At 37.6% G+C, this 23,050-nt stretch overlaps 1 protein-coding gene across 3 annotated transcripts in view; it reads left to right on the top strand.

Moving 5' to 3' along the window:
- The first annotated feature begins 4,193 nt into the window (after positions 1-4,193).
- PCDH17 (protocadherin 17) overlaps positions 4,194-23,050 on the top strand; it is a 95,634-nt gene continuing 76,777 nt past the window's right edge. For 2 of the 3 annotated variants that reach the window (XM_026447091.1, XM_023226112.2), the window contains exon 1: positions 4,194-8,135. In XM_026447091.1, coding sequence (XP_026302876.1) covers positions 5,571-8,135 — 2,565 coding nt within the window. In that variant the 5' untranslated portion in view covers positions 4,194-5,570. The remainder of the gene's footprint in view (positions 8,136-23,050) is intronic. The other variant, XM_023226111.3, reaches the window with a different exon arrangement.

Below are 23,050 nucleotides of genomic sequence, written 5' to 3'. Positions count from 1 at the left end.
TATCAGTCTATAAAAATGTTTTAATAGTTGTCTTTTTGAAGCTATTTCAACATAACAATCAATTTACCTTTAAAACTCACCTAGATTAGCATATTTTATTAATTAGACACGATATATATATATATATATCTTTCCAAATACTTTTCTCAATGAGTATGCACACATACATAGCTTGACTAACTCACAGATCTTCAGGTGTTTAATGTGTGTGTATTAAAAGATATAATATCTGTTTAAGGTTAAGACTATCATTTGTAATTATAAATAACAACTATCAATCAGTCTCTTCTTGAGAAATGTGAGACTGCAGGTACCTTTAGTTATTTATACACAACATACAATCTTCTAGGTTCCTCAGTTTGGGGTTCTATGTCTATAGCCTTCTATGGGGTTAAAAAATATTTCTGAACGATCTAGCAGTATTTATACTATCTCTCTTTTTAAAATTAAGTTTAATACTTTAAACGCAGTGAAAAATACATTCCTCAATAACTATATTGTAAACAAAAAAACTATTTGGGGGAAAAATACAATTCTTAAGAGATGGTTAAAAATTAAGAGTGATTATTGTAGTTAAAGGAAAGCCAAACCATTGGAAATGAGATATCAGTCAATTTTCCGCCCTTTGACCACAAACTAGGTATGGGACATAAGGAAGAAACTTAAATGCTTTGGGTACACGTCAGTATTCAGCAATAAAATTGAATTATACAGGTTAAATACAACATAAATACGTGATACATTTCTGTCAGATACCTTGTGGTATTCACCTAAAGCATGATAATTCTTTTTATATACACGAAGGGGCGATGTGACATAGTTACTCTGGAGGGGTCATAAGCAAATTTATGAGGTTGTATTTTCATATCACTGGGTCTCTTAGACACCGTATTTCTAATAACTCTCGGTTGCCTGCCAGCACATCTCATTAAGGCTAATTGATAAATCGTAATACCCTTTCTTTGGAATTTTTCCCATTCTCTTGTTTTTGCTTTGTGGCAAACGAACCTCAAGGATATCTTATTACTTTCTTTGAATTAGTGTGTAATGCAAAAAAGACATAGATTTGCTGTATTTAAAAATTAATGATTAATAAATGAATGTGCAGTCACTATTCTTTATTTAAGTTAACTGCTGTTTTTAAAGCCTTAAAGCCTCTGATTTTCAGCTTGCAAAATACGTGTCTTGGGACAGAGGTATTAACCCCAAAGAGACATAAAACTGGAATTTCCCAAGGCAGCATGGTTAAGTACTCACTCAGGAAAACAATCTAGATCTCTACAAAGCTCTAGCTCTACCATTCAACAAACAGTACTATATGCGTGACAAACTACCTGTTTAGAAAATACAAAGACACTCTAGGATTTAGAAGTCTGGCTGTAAATAGCTTCTCTTTGAAATTTTAAACTGTTGAAGTCTCTTAAGGGAGTGACGAATTTTGGATACAGATCAGACTGCAAATTCAGGCTACAGGTTATCTCATTGACTACTCCAGGAAATAAATAGCTCTTCTACCTGAATCTTTAAGTAATTATCCCAACAACAATCTTCAGAACTTTCTTGTAATTGGTTTGGATTTGATTTCCTTTGAAGGCTGAATGATTCATGTTACATACTTGTATGTTAGTCATTCACAATTTATAAATGGCAACTTAACTTCAGTATTTATGAATTGCGATCAATACTCTAGCAATCAAAACAGTCACCTTTTCTATTTCAATACTTCAATTTTCTTTTTTGTTCTTAACTCTTTCTCAGAACGGCTGGATCACGAGCAAATCAGGCTCCAGTTGCAGATGTTTATGATAATAGTTAGGGAAGAAACTGTCTGTGAGATTAGTAAATGAAGTTGGAGAATAAATAGATGAATCAGAAGTCGGTATGTGTATGTGTGTTTGTGTATATTGTGTGTGGTGGTGGTGTGATGTGTGTGTATATATATGTGTGTTATGGTTTACAAAACAGGAATCTTAGCTATCCTAATGATTGGCCTTCATGTTTTATACTTTTGTTTTCATGGAGCTTTGGCAAATGCGGTTATCAATGGCTATTTGATCTTAAGGAGAAACAATCAAATTGCAATGTGACACTTTAATAACAAGAATGGAGGTGAACAAAACACCACAACTAGTGTGTGTGTGTGTGTGTGTGTGTGTGTGTGTCGGGGGTAGGGGGATGGATATCCACTTTACCTTGAACCTGGGCTGAGACGGTTGGGAAGAATGACCAAAAAGGGTAGAACCTTAAGTAGTATTCAGCCAGATTGGAGTTTACAAAGCTTGTATTGACAGTGAGCCTTTCTCCTTAAAGGAGAGGCCCTATTCCTCTTAAGAGACATAGCTTTTCTTTCAATGGGCGTCTGCTTTTCTTCTGAAACACTTTCATAATTAAGTGACTTTCCTTGCATGGGTGCCTGGGGACAGCTGATTTTTCTCAGAGGATGAAGGAAGTTACATATTGATTGCTGTTGCTCGCGGCATGTTCGTACCAGCGCGGGCAGAAACGGGCTCACGAGCGCCCTCGAATTCACACACACTCACAGAAATACACATCTCAGCCCGTGGAAACGCGCTCACACACACCCACTTACACGCCTCCGCACCTCATTCACATGGGTCCACGCGGAGTCAATGCTGCGCTTCCCTTGGCATGGGCGTATGTGCGGCGAGGGCGTGTGTGCGTGCGTGTGTGCAAATGTGTGTAGAGAAACCCATTAGGCAGACCGCAGCTACCTTATTCTGCGAGCATGCTGCGATTCCCGATCACGTGTATGTAGAACCACAAAAAAACTAAATCGCTGTTAAACTTTTTTTTATAAATTCTCTTTTCCGAAGGAAGGCGGTGGAAGAGCTACTCCCGGTAGTTAAAGGAGCTGGAGACCTGGCGGCGAATCCTGGGACGCGTCCGCCTCGGCGGAGCGCTGGGCTCCGCCAGCCGGACTGGTTCCCCATCTAACTGATCTAATCAATGACTCCTAAGAGCTGGGGCTCCTGGCCCCGCCCCCGCCATCCTCTTCTCCGCCTCCCATTGGACGCGGGCCTAGAAGGCAGGGCCTTGCTCCTCGCTCGGATTGGCTGGCAGGGAATCAGTATCAATGTTTAAGCGGCGGCGTGAGGTGAATAGAGTCAGTCAGCAAGAGACGCTGGGGAGAGAGCAGGAATCACAAACCTGGCGGATGCGGCAGCAGCGGACGGCGGCTGGGGAGACGCTACTCCAACTGTTGAATTGAATTTTCACCTTTCCTTTCATCCGCTGCTGTGCTTGCGGAGATGGATTTATTTGCTTTGAAATCTGCACATCTTTCTCAGACTGTGGGGTGATCCCGACAGACACCAGACTGAAAGAGACCACCCGTGACAGAAAAGGAGGAATTAAAAAAAAAAAAAAAAAACCCTCCACAACAGACTGCATAATTAACTAGACACACCGATGTTGGACTTTTGTGAATAGAGAAAATTTAGAGGAAAATCTTGAACTATGATGCGAGGCTAAGCTGGGAACAATTACTGGAAACCCGATTTTGTTTTTCCTTTTCCAAGACTCTAAAAAATTTCGGGGTGCCTCTCGCCTAACCAAGAGGAAAGGTTTAAAAAAATAAACAAAATAAATAAACCAATACACCTAGCAAAGCAGACGCCTTGTTTTCCAGAACCTTGGACTCCGGCAGAAAGAGGTAGAGTAAAAGTGCTGCTAGATTCAGCTTCACCTTCCTCCCTCCATCCCTTTCTCTTGCATTTTCTTTTCCCCGAAAACATGAATCTGGTTTTTCTTTCTATAGACTGAGTCAGAAAAAGCGTTAGAAGAAGCTGCAACTAATGTCTGTGAAGGGAGGACCATGAGTCGAGAGTGAATACGATTCGTTCCGCTGCTTCTGACTCATCCGGCAGATCGGAACACCTGCATTTCTGGATGTGTCATTCCCGTATGTCGAGGCGCCTCCAGAACCCGAAATAATGTACAGACAGACCTGTGTCTAACATCCCCTCGGAGGGAGCTCCCCGGGGTAGGCGCCCCTGGCTGGACCGCCGCGGCCGCAGCTCTGCACCCCCTGCCCTCCCTGAGTCGCCCTGAAAGACTGAGAGCGAGACTGCAGAATGCATCACGCCAAACCTTGATGTGTTGCTTTCATCCAGCCCACTCCTCCTACTATAAGAGAAAATTGAAAGGGGAAAAAAAACCTTACTTTATTTGCTTCAAATATTCATCACTTTTATTCCTCGCCAAGGTTTTCTTTTCTAGATGAAGAGGACTGGGAGGCAGGGCTATTGGAAGGAGATGCTGAATAGAAAGAAAAGAGAGGCACTTGACAGCCCAGCCCTGTGAATGCAGAGACTGTTTCCCTTCTAGCGAGAGACAGGGAGAGTGTGTGTGCGAGGACTGGGAGGGAGGCTCCCCTTTCCTTTTTATTCGGCCTCCCCCCTCCCCCTTTGAATCTGCACGTCCAACCATGAGTTGCCTGTTGATTTCCCTTCGCCTGGGAAGAAAAGCAAACTGGAATTAAACTGCTTGGAGAGAAGTCCTTGCTCGCGGGGAGAGGATGGGATGGTAGCGGAGGCTACTGGCTTGGCGTAGAGAAATCAGAGTGTGTTCTACGAACAGAGGCGAAGATTTATCTCTCTATTTCCCCCCTCCCAATAGACACACACAGTAATTGCTGATCAAGCTGTGGCTTTCTTGATTTCGGGGGAGAGCCTTTTCCGAGGAAGAGAGGGAGGAGCCTGGTGGGGAGAGGAAACTACAAATCGGGACACTAGTTCTTTACGCTGCATTTCCTCCCCTCCCTTTGGCTGCTCGGAAAGGAGAGAGAGGAAAAAAAAAAATTACGCTTGGCTGGGAGATGCAGTCCGCCGCCGCCGCTGCCTCAGCCAGCAATGCAAGATTAGATCTCTAAATGCAGCAAAACACTGCCTGAAAACAGACCAGCCCGCGCAGCAAGCAGACATTCCACGGTGCGCTGGGGAAGCTTCAAAATATATCTGTGACTCTGTCTTCGTTGCTCTTCATCCCCATCAATTTCATCAAGGGAAGCGAGCAGCAAGTAAGAATTTCACTTTCGGATCTGCCTAGAGACACACCTCCCTACTCCCACCCCCACTCGATGTGAAGAGTATTCCGGAGGCTCCGGGCGGGAGTAGATTTGCAGCACCCTAGCGGGAGCGAGGAAAACCTACTGATTCTTTAGCTCATTATCATCTCTCCCAGACGAGATTTCCTTCTTATCGCCTGCCTCATCGCTCAAGTTTGAGCCTCCCGAAGTCCAGGCGGGAGAGACGAAACCCCTGGCTCGCCCCCAGCCTCAGGAAGCCGCCGCCTTGCTCCAAGCTCCTGCAGCTCTGCTGCACCGCAGCTTCTCACCCAGTGCGGATGCTGTAGATCAACAGGTTCAGGGAACTTGAGAGGAATAAGGAGAGACCACCGGGTGCCGCAGCTCGGGTGCAGAGGGAAAAAAGGACCGATAGACTTGTGGCTCGCGTCGCTCGCGCGCGCTGCGCCAGGGCCCCAGGCTGGCGCGCACTGCCTCGCTGGCCCCTCCAGTCCGGCTGCTCCTGCCCCCACCTTACAGGTCTGGGATGTACCTTTCCATCTGTTGCTGCTTTCTTCTATGGGCCCCTGCCCTCACTCTCAAGAACCTCAACTACTCCGTGCCAGAGGAGCAAGGGGCCGGCACGGTGATCGGGAACATCGGCAGGGATGCTCGACTGCAGTCTGGGCTTCCGCCGGCAGAGCGCGGCGGCGGAGGGCGCAGCAAGTCGGGTAGCTACCGGGTGCTGGAGAACTCGGCACCGCACCTGCTGGACGTGGACGCAGACAGCGGGCTCCTCTACACCAAGCAGCGCATCGACCGCGAGTCCCTGTGCCGCCACAATGCCAAGTGCCAGCTGTCCCTCGAGGTGTTCGCTAACGACAAGGAGATCTGCATGATCAAGGTAGAGATCCAGGACATCAACGACAACGCGCCCTCCTTCTCCTCGGACCAGATCGAAATGGACATCTCGGAGAACGCTGCTCCAGGCACCCGCTTCCCCCTCACCAGCGCACATGACCCTGATGCCGGGGAAAATGGGCTCCGCACCTACCTGCTTACACGCGATGACCACGGCCTCTTTGGACTGGACGTTAAGTCCCGCGGCGACGGCACCAAGTTCCCAGAGCTGGTCATCCAGAAGGCTCTGGACCGGGAGCAACAGAATCACCATACGCTCGTGCTGACTGCCCTGGACGGTGGCGAGCCTCCACGTTCAGCCACCATACAGATTAACGTGAAGGTGATTGACTCCAACGACAACAGCCCGGTCTTCGAGGCGCCATCCTACTTGGTGGAACTGCCCGAGAACGCCCCGCTGGGCACCGTGGTCATCGATCTGAACGCCACTGACGCGGATGAGGGTCCAAATGGCGAAGTGCTCTACTCTTTCAGCAGCTACGTGCCCGACCGCGTGCGGGAGCTCTTCTCCATCGACCCCAAGACCGGCCTAATCCGTGTGAAGGGCAACCTGGACTATGAGGAAAACGGGATGCTGGAGATTGACGTGCAGGCCCGAGACCTGGGGCCTAACCCTATCCCAGCCCACTGCAAAGTCACGGTCAAGCTCATCGACCGCAACGACAACGCGCCGTCCATCGGTTTCGTCTCCGTGCGCCAGGGGGCGCTGAGTGAGGCCGCCCCTCCCGGCACCGTCATCGCCCTGGTGCGGGTCACTGACCGGGACTCCGGCAAGAACGGGCAGCTGCAGTGTCGTGTCCTGGGCGGAGGAGGGACGGGCGGCGGCGGGGGCCTGGGAGGGCCCGGGGGTTCTGTCCCCTTCAAGCTCGAGGAGAACTACGACAACTTCTACACTGTGGTGACTGACCGCCCGCTGGACCGCGAGACACAAGACGAGTACAACGTGACCATCGTGGCGCGGGACGGGGGCTCTCCTCCCCTCAACTCCACCAAGTCGTTCTCGGTCAAGATTCTAGACGAGAACGACAACCCGCCTCGGTTCACCAAAGGGCTCTACGTGCTTCAGGTGCATGAGAACAACATCCCAGGAGAGTACCTGGGCTCTGTGCTCGCCCAGGACCCCGATCTGGGCCAGAACGGCACCGTATCCTACTCTATCCTGCCCTCGCACATCGGCGACGTGTCTATCTACACCTATGTGTCTGTGAATCCCACGAACGGGGCCATCTACGCCCTGCGCTCCTTTAACTTCGAGCAGACCAAGGCTTTTGAGTTCAAGGTGCTTGCTAAGGACTCCGGGGCCCCCGCGCACTTGGAGAGCAACGCCACGGTGAGGGTGACAGTGCTAGACGTAAATGACAACGCGCCAGTGATCGTGCTCCCCACACTGCAGAACGACACCGCGGAGCTGCAGGTGCCGCGCAACGCTGGCCTGGGCTATCTAGTGAGCACCGTGCGCGCCCTAGACAGCGACTTCGGCGAGAGCGGGCGCCTCACCTACGAGATCGTGGACGGCAACGACGACCACCTGTTTGAGATTGACCCGTCCAGCGGCGAGATCCGCACGCTGCACCCCTTCTGGGAGGACGTGACGCCCGTGGTGGAGCTGGTGGTGAAGGTGACCGACCACGGCAAGCCCACCCTGTCTGCAGTGGCCAAGCTCATCATCCGCTCGGTGAGCGGATCCCTTCCCGAGGGGGTGCCACGGGTGAATGGCGAGCAGCACCACTGGGACATGTCGCTGCCGCTCATCGTGACTCTGAGCACTATCTCCATTATCCTCCTAGCGGCCATGATCACCATCGCCGTCAAGTGCAAGCGCGAGAACAAGGAGATCCGCACTTACAACTGCCGCATCGCGGAGTACAGCCACCCGCAGCTGGGCGGGGGCAAGGGCAAGAAGAAGAAGATCAACAAAAATGATATTATGCTGGTGCAGAGTGAAGTGGAGGAGAGGAACGCCATGAACGTCATGAACGTGGTGAGCAGCCCCTCCCTGGCCACCTCCCCCATGTACTTCGACTACCAGACCCGCCTGCCCCTCAGCTCGCCCCGGTCGGAGGTGATGTATCTCAAACCGGCCTCCAACAACCTGACTGTCCCTCAGGGGCACGCGGGCTGCCACACCAGCTTCACCGGACAAGGGAATAATGCAAGCGAGACCCCTGCCACTCGGATGTCCATAATTCAGGTAGGAGACTTTTAGCATAACTGGGAGTTAACTTTATTTTTTTGGAGCTGTCCTGAAACCTTTGGAACAGGGCAAGCCACTCTACCAGCAGTAGTGAGAGGGGGAAAAAAAATCAAATGAAAACGGTTTACACTTTTGACACTGTGTATCTATCACATTCTACACATAACCCCTCCCAGGTAAAGAGTCTAAACTCTACAAAATGTAAATGTCTTACTCCTGTTTCATTTTAACATTTATTTTTATAGGTTTCAAAATGTTAGCAATGTTCAATAATAATAGATTATTTTACTTATTTATATTTGTTGGTTTATATTTCTTTTCATAAAAAAGAATTCCTAGAGCAGAAAAAAAGTTTTAATTATCTTGAAAATATTTTAATTCTGTTTTTGTAAATGATGCCAAAAATGAAAGAAACTTATACCCAAATATTAAGAAGTTAACTTCTTTAAGTACAGAATAACAACCAGTCAGAATTTCAGAGTTCATTCAATTTGAACTAACTTTTCACCCCTTAAAAAGTCAGTTTCATATTTTAAAGGTACTTTAAAGAATATGAATCTCACTCTTCATCATTCCTTTATGCTAAAAACTCCAGCATAATGCATTAATACAGCTTAAGCTTTTGAAATGTGAGTTATACTCTGAAGCACTTTGAAAAGTTTGAAAACATGCAGACTCTACATAATGACTAGTAACTATCTATGAAAAGTTTGTATTTGTTTTGTCCTGTGGTTTTCGTGATCTGTTTCTTGGAGTCACTGAGGAATGAAAGGAACATAGCAGAGGACCAGAGGCTCATTTTGTGCTACTGTAAAAAGGAGGCAAAGTTACACTGAAGGCACTTGATGTGCCAAAATGAATCCAGGGTGCATTTAGTTTGCATAGTGTGTATTTTATATATCTAAGTGATATTTAATATATATATATATATATAAGATAGTATGATTCAAAGTTATTGATAATATTATAAAACTAAATGACTGACCCAGCCTGGACATAGATTCTAACAGCAGCAGGTGACTATACTATGTCTAGTCATTGTCTTGTTTCTTTCACCCACTATTGAGTTGTGTCACAGAAAAAATTAATTCTTGCTTATTGTAATTGTATGTTGCAACAAATTACTCTGGATGAGCAGTATGTGGAATTTCAAATTGAGCTTAACTGAAAGTGACACCTCGAGAGGAAGATTAGTTTGGGGCAAGTGAAAATAATTTGTTCATAATTTTATGCTTTGAAAAGCAAATAACTTTTGATGACACTTGACTCAATAATGTTTTTATTCTTAAAATGGAGAAGTAAAATTTCATAATCTTATTCTTTCTAACATAATAGGTATACCAAATACTAATACTTAGCAAAATATATTTTTCTGTAATAGTATAATGTCCTTGTAAAACAATCTCACACTTGACACTATTAAATATTAAAATATCAATTTTAGTATTTAATCTTATTTCTAATGGTGTTTACTGTACATCAGTAATCATAATTTTTTAAGGTCTATATAAAACTGAAAAAGAAAGTATCCACTTAAAAAAATGTAGTTTCTATGAAAGTCTTTCTGTGACTGTGTAAAACTGGTATTTATGACAGTCAATGTGTATTTAGAAGGAGATGTTAAAACACATATTTACAGATTTGCTACAGTCATTTTATAAATACACATATGTTAAATACTTTTCAATTACAATTTTACCACTGGCAATTACAAAGATGTCACAGAGGGTTAATGCTTAGTCTTCCATTTAAAGTACTGTGAGTTGAATTTTCATTTAGTTTCCAGTAAAAATGAAGGTGGTACAGAATTTTCAACAAGCCTGATCCCTTGGTTAGACTAGTGAGGAGCAATCTTGGATTGAAATATCCAGTGGTTTTGAGAGATACTGATACCTGTAGTATATTGCACCATGGTGTTCTTGAAGTTGGTCATTGCTTAAGGAGGAATAGGACAATGATTCCTCTCATTGACAGTAAATCTCAGGTCAAAGCAAATACACACGTGGGCACACACACACAGAATGCAAAAGAAAAACTTTTTTTTTTTATACATTGCCTTTCTTCTAGATTCTTAATTCATGCCATAAAGAAACAAACTATGTTTTTGTTTTAAGTCTCTGAAATGTTTTCACAGTAGCTCATTTTCCCATATTGCTTCTGCCCTAGGAATATCCTCAACATGCATTGTTTAAACGATTTTTTTTTCTATTCAATTTTTGTAATCCTCTAAAGGATGCTTTGTAAGTTCTTAATATGTTAATTCTCTTTCAAATATATCAGGTTTATCTCAGTATTAATTATGGAGAGCAGAGTAAATTAACTACAGGAACTGTCTTTTTTTTTTTTTTTTTAACTGGAGTGTCACAAACACACTGTGCTAAAGTGACATGCTTAAATTAAAGCATTTAGGTATCCCATAATCTTGTTTCAGGTGCTTTTATTAGTGTGTGTATGTAATACAGCTTCCTAAGGAAACACACTATTAATCTCATGTGTATTTCTGAAGGTAGAATTTTAATGCACAGAGTGCACTTGGCCTAACCGCAACTAGGTCTGGTTCATCTTCGTTTTATAGCATCTGTGTTCTTTTTGGAAGTATAATGCATTCTATTGATGGAATGAAAATAATTTCATAATTGTGTTGAGATACACTGGTACAGTGTGGTGATATGAAATTTAGAAACTTTATGATTTATGAGGCTCACATTATAGCTAAAGTTAAGATTTAAGTATCAAAGCATTTTGTGTGGGTCAAAGGGCCTAAAATGTTAAGGTTAATGCCTGTAGGTTCTCCTTGGGCGTAGGAGTACTTTTACTGAGTATGGATGCTAAGCATTCATATAAGCTGATACAGAAACAGTGGTATTTGTGAGAAGAGATTTGATTTCAGGTGTTTTTCAAGTTCCTCAGAAAAATTAAAGTATAAAGTGTTTAAACAATAGATTAGCAACTAAATAACCACAATAGTGTGAATCATAATAAAACACAGTCATAATTAAATATTTCATTATTTTTAAACGTATAAAACTGATTTTGAAGAATAGGAGCACAGGTTTTGTAGTACATAAGGCAAATAGACTGTTACATAAATTTATAAGGGGACTTTTTATAGGAGCAATTTTCATGTGAGTTATTTTATGTGTTAATATGAAATCTAAAGTCAAGTAAAGAGATTACTAGTTCTCAAGAATAACTGCTTATCGTGATTTATCAAGAATTAAGTGCTAAGTCTCAGGGTGACTTCTCAACAGGTGTTTTCAACGAAGGCCTTGTTGGAAAGAGAGGAGGAGTCTGGGGACTTGTCACTGATGGGCGACTTCCCAGTTTTGTTTGAACATCTGTGTTTTCACAATTTTTGTAGCACTACTACAAGTCATTTTAATACGCTCCCATAGAAGGAAATATATTGAGCCAGCAGAATAAGATCTACTGAAATAAATTTTGAAAAGGAATACATTCTTACCAGTGTTTTACAAATCAATTTCAAATGATTCACATTTGGGTTGACTTTAAAGTCTTTATGCTAGGAAGATAAAATCCTTTTGATAGATGTACATGGCCTTTTCAATAACAGGGAATTAAGCATATGGTAAATACCTAGAGCCAATCCAAATATATAAAAATGATATTGAAGTATAGAGGACTAACGTATCATAGTGTAAACAATAAACTCAATATTGCAGAATAAAAAGGTGAAAGGAGAATCCATCTTTAATAACAACGTTATCCACTGTATGCCTTTATTCCCACTTTGCTCTAGTACAAGATCTTCACTACGGGGACTTATTCAGATAAGTTCCCAAAATCGTGATCTTCAAAATTTCATACTCTAGCCTATTAATGATTTCAGTAACAAATACAAAGTGTGTGAACAATTTATTTTGGCATTTATAATTTTGGAGCTATCTTACTATGATTTTTATTCTAAGACAGCTGTTTAATTAGTATATGCATTAGTTTCCATAAACTATATATACATCTCTACTTATAGGTATTCTGGTATCTTGAGTAGGAAAGAAATGTCCCTTTCTTACTGTGTGCCTTCTGGATTGTTTAGTTCACTCATCCTTTTTCTTAAATATTTTGAAAAGGTAGAATGAGTAATTCATACTTGAGAGTACACAATAGTTACATATTTTTTTCTGTTTTATCAGGCATTAAAAGTATTGTAAATAAAGTAAATAAACTTAACTTAAAATATAATCAGATATTCATTGTTTAGAGGTTTTTTTGGGGGGGAGAAGAGTTTAAAACCCCTAAAAATTCAAAAGTTGTTATCATCATTCTTATTATATTACTTTTATTTTTATATGCATCTATGAAAATTTTAGCTCCAATTTTAATGTGGCATTTCTCTATTTCCCAATAAATGAAAACACACAGAAAGTATAAAGTTTAACAATATGAGCTAGAAACCAGAGAGTCTTGTTTTTAATATTAACTAATATAACTCTTTGTAAGGTATTAACTTCTTGATTCCATTAACTTTTGGTTTTCAATAAAATTTTCAAAATGCAAACTATGTAATATTTTATCATTCCGGTATTGAGATTATAATCCTTCAGTCTTTTGAAAATGTTGGGAGTAAGATAATTTTTAATTTTACTTGAGTTGTATGAGTTCTATGATTTCAATAAATATTACCATATGTAAGTATATGCCAAAAAAATTGAAGCCTTAGTCTTGGCATCTTCATGTTATTTAAGGCTGTGTGTAATCATGGAAAGATGGGCATAGAAAAGTATGCCCTAAAATTGTTATCTCAACTATTTGAATATACTATTTTAGTCAAGAAAAAATTTACATTACCACCTTTGACTATATTGTTCAACATACAAAACACATACAAAATCACCCAATTTTCCAGAATGTTTTCTCCATAAAGTTGATGCTATAAAGGTTCACATGCATTTATTGCAGGAAAATGTGGCTAGGCTATATTTATAAACATACAAAAATAATTTTTAGTAACATTAAGTATGTGTATAAATGTATATGTTCATATTTTCAATATAGTGTATGTAAGTACTTGCTCAAGCACAAATAGTAGTCCAATTTTATACATTTTAGTTCAAAAGTATTTCTTCTCTGAGGAACAGCTCAAGCTTTTATTTTTCTTTGAAAATATGTTGAAACTTTATTTTACTGTTTTAAAGTTTCAAACAATTTGAAGTTCCATAAAATAGAGCTAGTGACCCTAGAGGGGGGAACTTAAGAACACGTGGCCTTCAGCGGGCAACAGGTTGAAGCCTATATAGACGAAGAGAAATAAAACTCTCAAGCAAGTTCCTGATTCTTTTGAGAAGATGGCAGCAGAGCTGGAAGCATGTGAGAATGTATGCTGTGAGCCTGATGATGAAACAGCAACAGGAGAAAGTAGAAGCCACTATAACTGGGCCCATTCCAGTTAGGAAGTAAAACTTAACTCCCCAATGCGGAGAAGTCTTGCCGTACACTCAATAGTGGGTAAATTCTTACAAATGCACCCGCTAATTACAGTATTAGTCATTGCACTAGAATGTATTCCCCTCAGTGATACTTCTGTTTAATAAATCCCATAGGGCATTATCTTAAGGTTGTATTTTAGTAAAGCCATTAGGGAAGGATTTTTTTGTGTGTATTGAATTCCTTCAATCAATGAGTGTATATTAGTTAGAGAATAGCATAAAGTTCCTTTTGCCTATCATTTTGAAGATAATGTGACTTCTGCCACCCACCTACAAAACACTTTTAAAGTTCATCAGACCTACACTAACCTATTGTCAACCTACTTTAGTAAAGGAGGCTTTGACAAGAATTTTCTTCAATGACACACAGTATTTTACAGTTAGTCATAAGCTTTCACCACTAACTTTGACAATGATATATTGCTATCTTTGGTCTTCTGAAATAAGTTATCTACAATAAAGAAGTCTTTAATGACATCAACATCCTTACTGTGACTAAGCAGAAGCATGCTTCTGCTTCCTTGCTACTGCAGAAATACTAAGATCAATATATTTAAGGTAAAGAAAAAACACACACACACACAAAAAAAAAAACCATAACAAAATACAGATGAAAAATTGTGGCTCTGTAGGTGGCATCCTTTGCTTGTATGCACCAAGTTCTTCCGGGGATAGACTATAAAATTGGCTTCAGACAGTCTTTGAGAGAAAAAAAAAATATGTGTGTGTGTGTGTGTGTATATATATATATATGTGTGTGTGTGTGTGTATATATATATATATATGAATGACATATTTCTATTTGTCTGTTCTGGTCCTAGTGACATTCTGATTACCGGTATTTGTAGGCCTTGCCCTGGATCTATTCCAAGCAGTTTTATTGTAGTGAAATGGTTCTTACAGTTCATTGAGCATCTAGCATAACTGTGCTGAATATGATTGGCGCGTTTGCATATATTTATTCAAAAAAAAGTCAGTTAAACAGCATAATTATGGGAAAACGAATCATAACAATAAAAGACCATTTAAGTTAACAAGCTTTGTGATCAAAGGATAAATACAGGTTGGATAAATGACACTTTAGATGTAAGTAATCTACATAAATAGACTTTGGTCTGATTAGAGGAGTGGAATATATTAAAATAACTTAATGGTATTAGAAATTCATTTATTTCAGTTATCTTGAAATGTTTAACGATCTGTATTATCTTATTTTCTTTATGTTTCTATTTAATACAATAGTGATACACCACATTTAAGTGGTATGAAAAATGCCAAGGTAAAGATAAATATAATTTTGTAAACTTCTATTTGGTTCTGAAATATACACAGTCTGAATAATATTTAATACTTTTTAAACTCTTAATGTTTTTGATTGATTTTTAATTAGTGGAACACATTAAAGGGACTATTTAAAGGAGCATTTCTTGTTTACTCTATCAGCTAAAAGCAACCTTTGTAGAGTTTGAAAGCTAGAGCATGAAAATCAATTTGAAATTTCAAAACTATACATTCATAATTGTTCTGTAGATATATACTCTTTAAAAAAACATTGGTTACATATTTGTAAATGATATTGATACATAAAGTAGACAATGACTTGATATTCTGAAAGATTCTGATGCTATTTTGATAGCATCTATGCTTTACAATTACAGATTTAACTTACAACTTCCCTAAACAAGCAATTTCTCTGCAATGACTATGGTGCTTTAAATATATTTTATTCAGCTGTCTTTGACAATAATCTAAAAATATAATTTAAGCACTGAGTCATGAATTGTTATATTTGATTATCTAGGATTTCCACCTAAATACTTAACAGTTATTGCTAAACAATGATTTGGTATTTTGTGTGCCTAAAATTTTCATGGTCTCTAATTCAGAAAAAAAAAACTCAAAATATATACATAAGATAATTAGGTCATATTTGAAATTCCAATAATTTGCTTTAATCAAATGAAAATGTAACAGGTATTTATTGTAGGCAGAAATGGTTATGGGAGTCAAAATAGCTTTCTTATTGTTATAATACAATTTCAGACTATCCATGTCTCATATAAATTCTTAAATTTGAATTTGCAGTATGAACATTTGCATCAGTTTTGAACATCTAAAAGTAGTTTTCACCCTTAACCTACAACATTCTTTAAAAAATCATAGTCCCCAATACAAATACCTTTGATAAAGGTATTTCATTTTATTTTTCACACAACATATTTTAACAGCATATACTGAGATTATTTTAACTGAGTACTTGATGTATTTTTGCTGTTTTTTCACAGTGACAGAGAAATTGCATATGCATTACTGAATTTATAAAGCAATTCACCTTTGATTATCATGAAAAGAATTAGCTACCCACATGTGACTGTGTGAAATTTTTACTGATGTCCTTATTTTATCAGTAGATGAAATGAAATTAAGACATTAGAATGTTTGAGAAATAATATGCTTAAAATTTTAGCAAAGTATAATAAGAAAAAAGTTATTTTAGTATTTTGGAAAAGGGAATTAGTTTAAAAGAAAATATTTTTCAGTTCAAACTTGAATAAGTGCTTAATGATACATTTTATATAAATTATTCGTCATAAAAACTTCCTAAACAATGTTTAAAATAGCTGCTTCAATTTCCATAGTTCTGTCAGCAAAACAAAAACGAAACAGAATATCACCTAAATATTGGTGAATTCTATTATAATAGTGTCTTCTTGAGTCCCAGAATTCATGCCTTCTATTTTGCTCTTACAGTTTTGCATCTATTTTAAAATACTATATCCCAAGTCCTTTTACTGACTTAAGAATGTGAATAAGAGCAGTTATAAGTCATACAGAAAAGATAAATCAATAGTCCCTCGTTATTATCATTTTCATTGTGGTAGAATTAAAGATTCCTTACAAACTTACCTTCCCGTAGTTTCACGGCAAGATACTTGATTGTTTTAATTACTATTTGAAACTTTGTGTGGCCTTGTGTTAATGATTTTAGTGTGTGTGTGTGTACTAAGCCAATGCCTTGCTTCATATTGTAACCTTGGTTGATTAAATCAGAAATTCCTGATTTAAAGAAGTACGTTGATAGATATACTTTGACTGTTACTTGGCATGATATGCATAGAATGCATTTATCATTTCTAAAAAACAATACATTGGTACTGTGTCATGAACCAAAGTATAGAGTAAGATGCAGGATTATTGAAAGCAGATATATCAGAAAAACAGTAACTATTTTAATATCAATGCATACCTTGAAAAAATATTCATAACCTTCCACTTTTTAGTGTTGGCAGATGCACGGGTAGTAATTATTAACTAAGTTTCCAGGTTCTGACCTTCTTAGGAAAGCTGCTATTTATCCCTAGATTGTAATAAGGATGGAAATAAGAGAACCATCCTATTAAACAAATCCCACTCACAGGACATTTTAAGGATCCTTGGCAGAAGTCTATTCTATGGTGTGGCTCTGATATCGGATGTGCCAATACCAACAAATGAAGCACTATGCCTGAGTGGAGAGAAACTAGAAAAGACAAAGAATACATTTACAGAGACTTTTTTTTTCCTTCTGATTTTGAGCAATAGACTTTCCACGATTTTTTATAATCAAGACAATTACATAGTAATTTGGGTTAGAATGCATGCCCAGTTCCCCATCTCAAAACCCAATTTGTTACCACCTGTGGCTATTTCTATTAAAAAAAAAGAAACATAATTACTATGAGTCTCAGCAGTCTTAGAGTAAATTTTTGCAATTACAATACCTCCCTTGGGCAGATGTGTGAAAATGGCAGATTAATTCCTGCCAGGATCTTTCTGTTCCTTGTGCATTTTTAGGTTTGGTGTTGCCTGCTTATTAGAGTACTTGTTTTGCTCTGGTTAAATGACCTTTAATGTCAGTGTTTCCATAGTAAATCTCTAGAAATAAAGATCCACAAATCAGCCATTAAATTTTGCCTTAGGTGAAAAGTTGACATGTAATGTCTCAGGAAAGGAGTAGATAATATTTTCTATCACTCTCCTCGGTTGACTGGTTAAGTTTGAAGTAAAAGGGAATAAGACCATTTGGCAACATTGAGAAAGCAGGACTTAGCCTAGGAGGTAATAAGAAAAGTGTGATAAAATAATATCGAATCCAGTAGATGCCACGGAAGTGATCCCAAAGCTACCTGATGCCTAGGGATTTTAAAGTGCAATAAAAAATATATTAATACTGGATGGATAACAGGAAATTTAGCACCCAACTCATTTCCATTCATTTTTTCTTGTAGTTGTTGTGTGTACTCTTTTCTTAATAAAGATCTAATTGATCTACACACAAAACAATGAATGATATTAAGTCTGTAAAATGTTAAACCTCTGAATCAGGGTTTTAATTCTCTATGAGTATGATTAAGTTATTTTTTTCTCAAAGCAGTCTAGATAGTAGAATACTTGAAACCAGGAGCCACATCCATCTTGATTGTCACTGTAGTTGAGAAAATATAGCAGTTTCTGATATGTAGTACACACTTTTAAAAATATGAATTTTTTGTGAAGAAAATGAGACTTCTACAGTTAAGTCATTTTCGACAATCACCCATCGGATATATGCTGTAATGTGGATTCAAATCTAGATGTGACTAGGGCCAAAGTCTAAGATATTAATACAAATATGCTAAAACATTGATCTGCTGGTAAATAATTTATTTGAATGTGGCATATTTTGATACTTTTTAAATTTATAGTTATCACTTTTATAATTATTACTATAAAAATTTGTTTATAATTTTATTAATAATATTACAACTTCATGGAGAAAGGTGATCAAGTTTCACAATTATGAGCATCAAACTCTCACAGTATTTGTTTATATTACATATAATTATATATAATTATATATGATATATATAATATATACACAAACACACTTATATAAATGGTATATCAAGAGGAAATTGTGTTGTTTGTGGCATGTCTTTCTATCTTTTGTCCCACTTCTTGGTCTGGTTTATATGGTATTAGAATGATGCACTTCTGATATTAGGTCTATTTTTTAAGACTTTAAGGATTACCCAACCCCAGGAAGTTATTAAGAAACTAATATGATCATTTAGTCTATATATTAATTAATTTTTAAGCTGGTTTTATTGATGGAAATGCTCCATAAAGTATAAATATTTATTTTCTGTATGATAATTTTAGTGAAATGATATTATATCTAAACCATAAACAGTTATTTGGGGATTACATTTCATTTTTTTTATATGTAATTTTACTATTTAATCACTTGGGCACAGATCATCTACCATGTGATAAACAGAAAATAAAATTATAGTTGGAAATTATTGATTGTATGTAATAAGCCAACTTACAAAATTTTTCTCAAAATTTCAGAATCTGTCATATGTATGTGGTAATGAAATTTGTATGCAAATATTGAGTAAATGCAAGCTAAGCCTTCATATAAACAGTATGTTGTCCATTTCAGTATTGTTATTAAAAAGACATCTACAACCTTCAGAGCTGTTTAATCCATAATTATTAATTCAATGAATAAATCATGAAATAATTATAAAAGCTAAAAATTGAAATGATTTACTGGTTTTTCATTTTTTTATTTGTGCAAATTTATGGGGTACATGTGAAGTTGTATTATTTAGTACTTGTAAGCTATACTGAGAGTTAGTTAACTGTTTGTCTGAATTTTACATTTTAAAATTCATGTCAGACCATAAGGAGGTTTTATAGGATAAAGATTTTAGGCAGAATGAGTTTTCAAACATATTAAAAATTAAATTATCCCTATTAGTCAGAGTAGCTGAAATAAAAAGTGAAGGAAAAATAGAAGGAAGCATAGAAATGTAATTTTAAAATGTTTAGAATTCATTTTCAACCTTCGTAGATGATAGAATTTTTCCGAAAGATTAAACTAACAGTATTAAATATCATATAAGATTATCCCACAAATAAGAAGTTCTCAAAGCAGAATTTATATCCATATTTGTCTAATCATTATATTAAGAGTTCAAGTCCATCTGTTAGTTCTCCCTGAAATATTTGGCATTTTTGAAAATAAGGCACATCAGCAACCAGTGCTACTCAATCCTGATGGAGGGGGATAGCAAAATAAGTCTTGGTTACATGTTACTACAAGAAACCCTGTGTGTCAGGAACAGGTTTTCTCTTAGACACTATCAACCAGAAACTGGGCCTGTAATATTCCATAATCTATTTGCATTTTACTGTTTCTGTGAATTTTTCTTAAACTATCATACGTTCATACATGCTTTCTTTTAAAATATGCAGCTTGGACATCTACTGGCAATGCGACTTCCAAATAATGTTGGTAAAAATCTGAACGTTTCATAAATACACCAGTTGGCAAGCAGTTTTTAGTCTTCATATCAAATCTTATAATCTAAAAACATATGTCATGTGTTTAAAAGACTTTGAAAAGTCATTTAAACATTTTAAAAGTATTGTCCAAAATACATGATTTTGAGTGAAAGAAAAGGAAATAAAGTATTATTTATGTCTTATGATGATCTGTTCTAATTCTATTATTTTTATCCTTGCCTCTGGTCTCTTTTCTGTGACATCCCAGAAGAAAATATGCTTATCACAGGGATACTTTAATACCTGTATATTTACATCTAGTGTACTTTTTTTTTTTTTTTTTTTTTTTTTTTGAGACGGAGTCTTGCTCTCGCCCGGGCTGGTGTGCAGTGGCCGGATCTCAGCTCACTGCAAGCTCCGCCTCCCGGGTTTACGCCATTCTCCTGCCTCAGCCTCCGGAGTAGCTGGGACTACAGGCGCTGCCACCTTACCCGGCTCGTTTTTTGTATTTTGTATTTTGTACATCTAGTGTACTTTTAAAAAAATATTCAAATAAATATGTTGATAAGGCATGGTGGCATTTATCACCAGATTAATATTTAACCACATGTACATTTGGGCCTGGGCTCTGTATAGTTGACTTTACATAGTGCATATATACAGGGGTGGATTGGGTTGAGTAGTAGTATGTTTCTCATTTTAAAAATGCATTTAATAGACAAGAAACTTTTGTTTATTAGCTAAAATAAAAGGCTTCTTCAATTTCCTTTAATTTAGGCTCGAGTATATATTTTAAGATGTAAAATGTTGATTTTCTTTTATATAAAAGCAATAAAATAAACTTCTCTGCATGATTTCCTCTTGTGGTTCTTCAGGCAAGAGTGTGCTCTAATAAGATGTAGTTGAGATAAAATTCTCCATCTGCTACTCCTGGAGAATAGAATGTTAATTTTTTTAACCTCTTGGTAAACCTTCTTTCTATACTTATGACTATGCAAGTCAGCTTAAACTAATGTATCAGTTCATCACATAAGGAACGAAACTTTATAGTTAAATTTAGTCAACACATTTCTTAAAATTATTTTTATTTGAAATTTTCCATTGAGTCTCCGTGAACTTAAACTTGACATTTATGTTAAATACCCATTATTTAACTAGAGAAATCAAATCGCCAAGGAGACATCTGTTATTTAATGATATTATGGTTTGGATTTTTTTTTGGTTAAAAGTGTGGGATGGTGATAGATAGGCTCTAGGAGTGATGGAAGGAAAGGAGCTGTGATTCAATATCCCCAGGTAATAGAAATAATTGGAAAGTGGAGACACCTTTTCAGTTTGTCAATTGTAATAAGCCTATTATCTTGTTACAGCATTAAGGTAGAATCAACATGTTGGAAAACAGATAAAAGGTGCATGAAAGCATTTAAAATTCAATCATTAGGTTTCATTGCACCCATCTGCTCCCAGGAAATATAATTGGAAATTTTACTCATTGACCTTTAACTGCCGTTTTGGACAACAGTCTCAAAGTCTGTATTTTCAAGTTGGACATTTGAAGTTAATTAGGTAAGAGTCATACTCAGTGCATTTTTAAAGCCCATTTATTTGTTGGAACAAAATTTGAAAAAATAAAGGCAGGCTTAATGGGCAAGTGTATATTTGACAAAGAGTCAACATAGTTATTTAATCTTGGATCTGGTTAAAAGCAACTAATGTTCAACTTCATTAACATTTCTGTTAACTAGAGGGACTGTTCAAGTTTTTATTGTTATTTTATATGCAAATTCCTACCTCTCATTAATTATTTTTGGGATCCATATTACCTTAGACTTATACTCACAACGTTCAATTACACTAAAATCACATACCATGATACAAGGAAAAACAAAATCAATGAAACTATTTGATATTTCAGGTGGTTATCTCAAGTTTTAAAATGTTGGGCACTCCCAATTCATTTTGCCAATGTAAGTATAATATCACATAATCTTTCTAGAATATTTTTATGTCTCTACTCAGAAGGATGATGTATGATAAAACTGTGTGTCTAATATAGGAAGTACATTATGTAAATTGATCAAGATTTCTTGCCAGCATTTGTGTATTGCTCTGCTTACTGAAGTTCATGTACGTTGGAAAAGAGTCATGATTAAACAGGTGTTTCTTCATCCTATGAGATCAAATTTCTGAAATATTTATATAGTGATGAGCCAGATGTACACAGCTTAACCTTGTAATCCCATTTCACAGCTTTCCCAAATACTTGGAAACTTGTTAAGTATGAAGCTGATTATTTTGGCAGCATATCTCCATTAATCATATTCAGATATTACGTATTTGTAAGCCAGTGCTGTTAATATAATCTAGTATATTAAATCAACAAGGAAAAGGAAAAAAGATAATCCATCCAAGGGCAAACTGACAGGGAAGCTTTTCCTAAAGCTTTTTAATTTGTTTTTATTGATTCTATAATATCAGCAACCACATAGCACATGTGAATAATGCGCATGTTTTGGATACCGGCTACAGCCATCTTGGTGTGAAGTAGTTAGTGCTCAGATCCCTTATACTTCTGTCATAACCTTGATATAAGCCATGTAAGACCATGCATCTCTGCTCTTTACAAATATCCCTTTCAGCATCATCTCAATGGCAAAGCTTACTGTCATTTGACATAAAATTATTTTAAATGCACTCATCTGTTTTTTAAATGAACAGAAGCAATACAGAATAATGTAATAATGTGTCATGATTTTCATTATGCTTATTTATTGGTTCTGCAATAATAGAAGGAGAGTATTTTGTTATGCTTTCAGCTTGAGCTATTTATGCCCTGTGCTACTGGATGCACCATTTTATATTTGTGATATTTTGTCCTTCCAAGAAAAGGGGTATCAAGATCCTTAAATCAAATTAGACTAAGGGAAGGGTTTCATACTTTGTCTTTTTTATATTAAGTATATAGCTTGTAGAAATTACCTGACTCTACTTGAATAAACTTACACACCTTCAGAGAAAGGAATACTCTATTTTCCAAGCTGTATGTCACAACTTGATTTACATGATTTGAAAAGAAGGAAGGGGAAAGCGGGCTATCAGGAAAGAGAACAACTCTTTTGCTTTTTTCTTCTGTTGGAGAAAATTACGTAC

Source organism: Piliocolobus tephrosceles, chromosome X, assembly GCF_002776525.5.
Source record: "Piliocolobus tephrosceles isolate RC106 chromosome X, ASM277652v3, whole genome shotgun sequence".
Classification (NCBI taxonomy): Eukaryota; Metazoa; Chordata; class Mammalia; order Primates; family Cercopithecidae; genus Piliocolobus; species Piliocolobus tephrosceles.
This window is presented reverse-complemented; position numbering and strand designations above follow the sequence as displayed.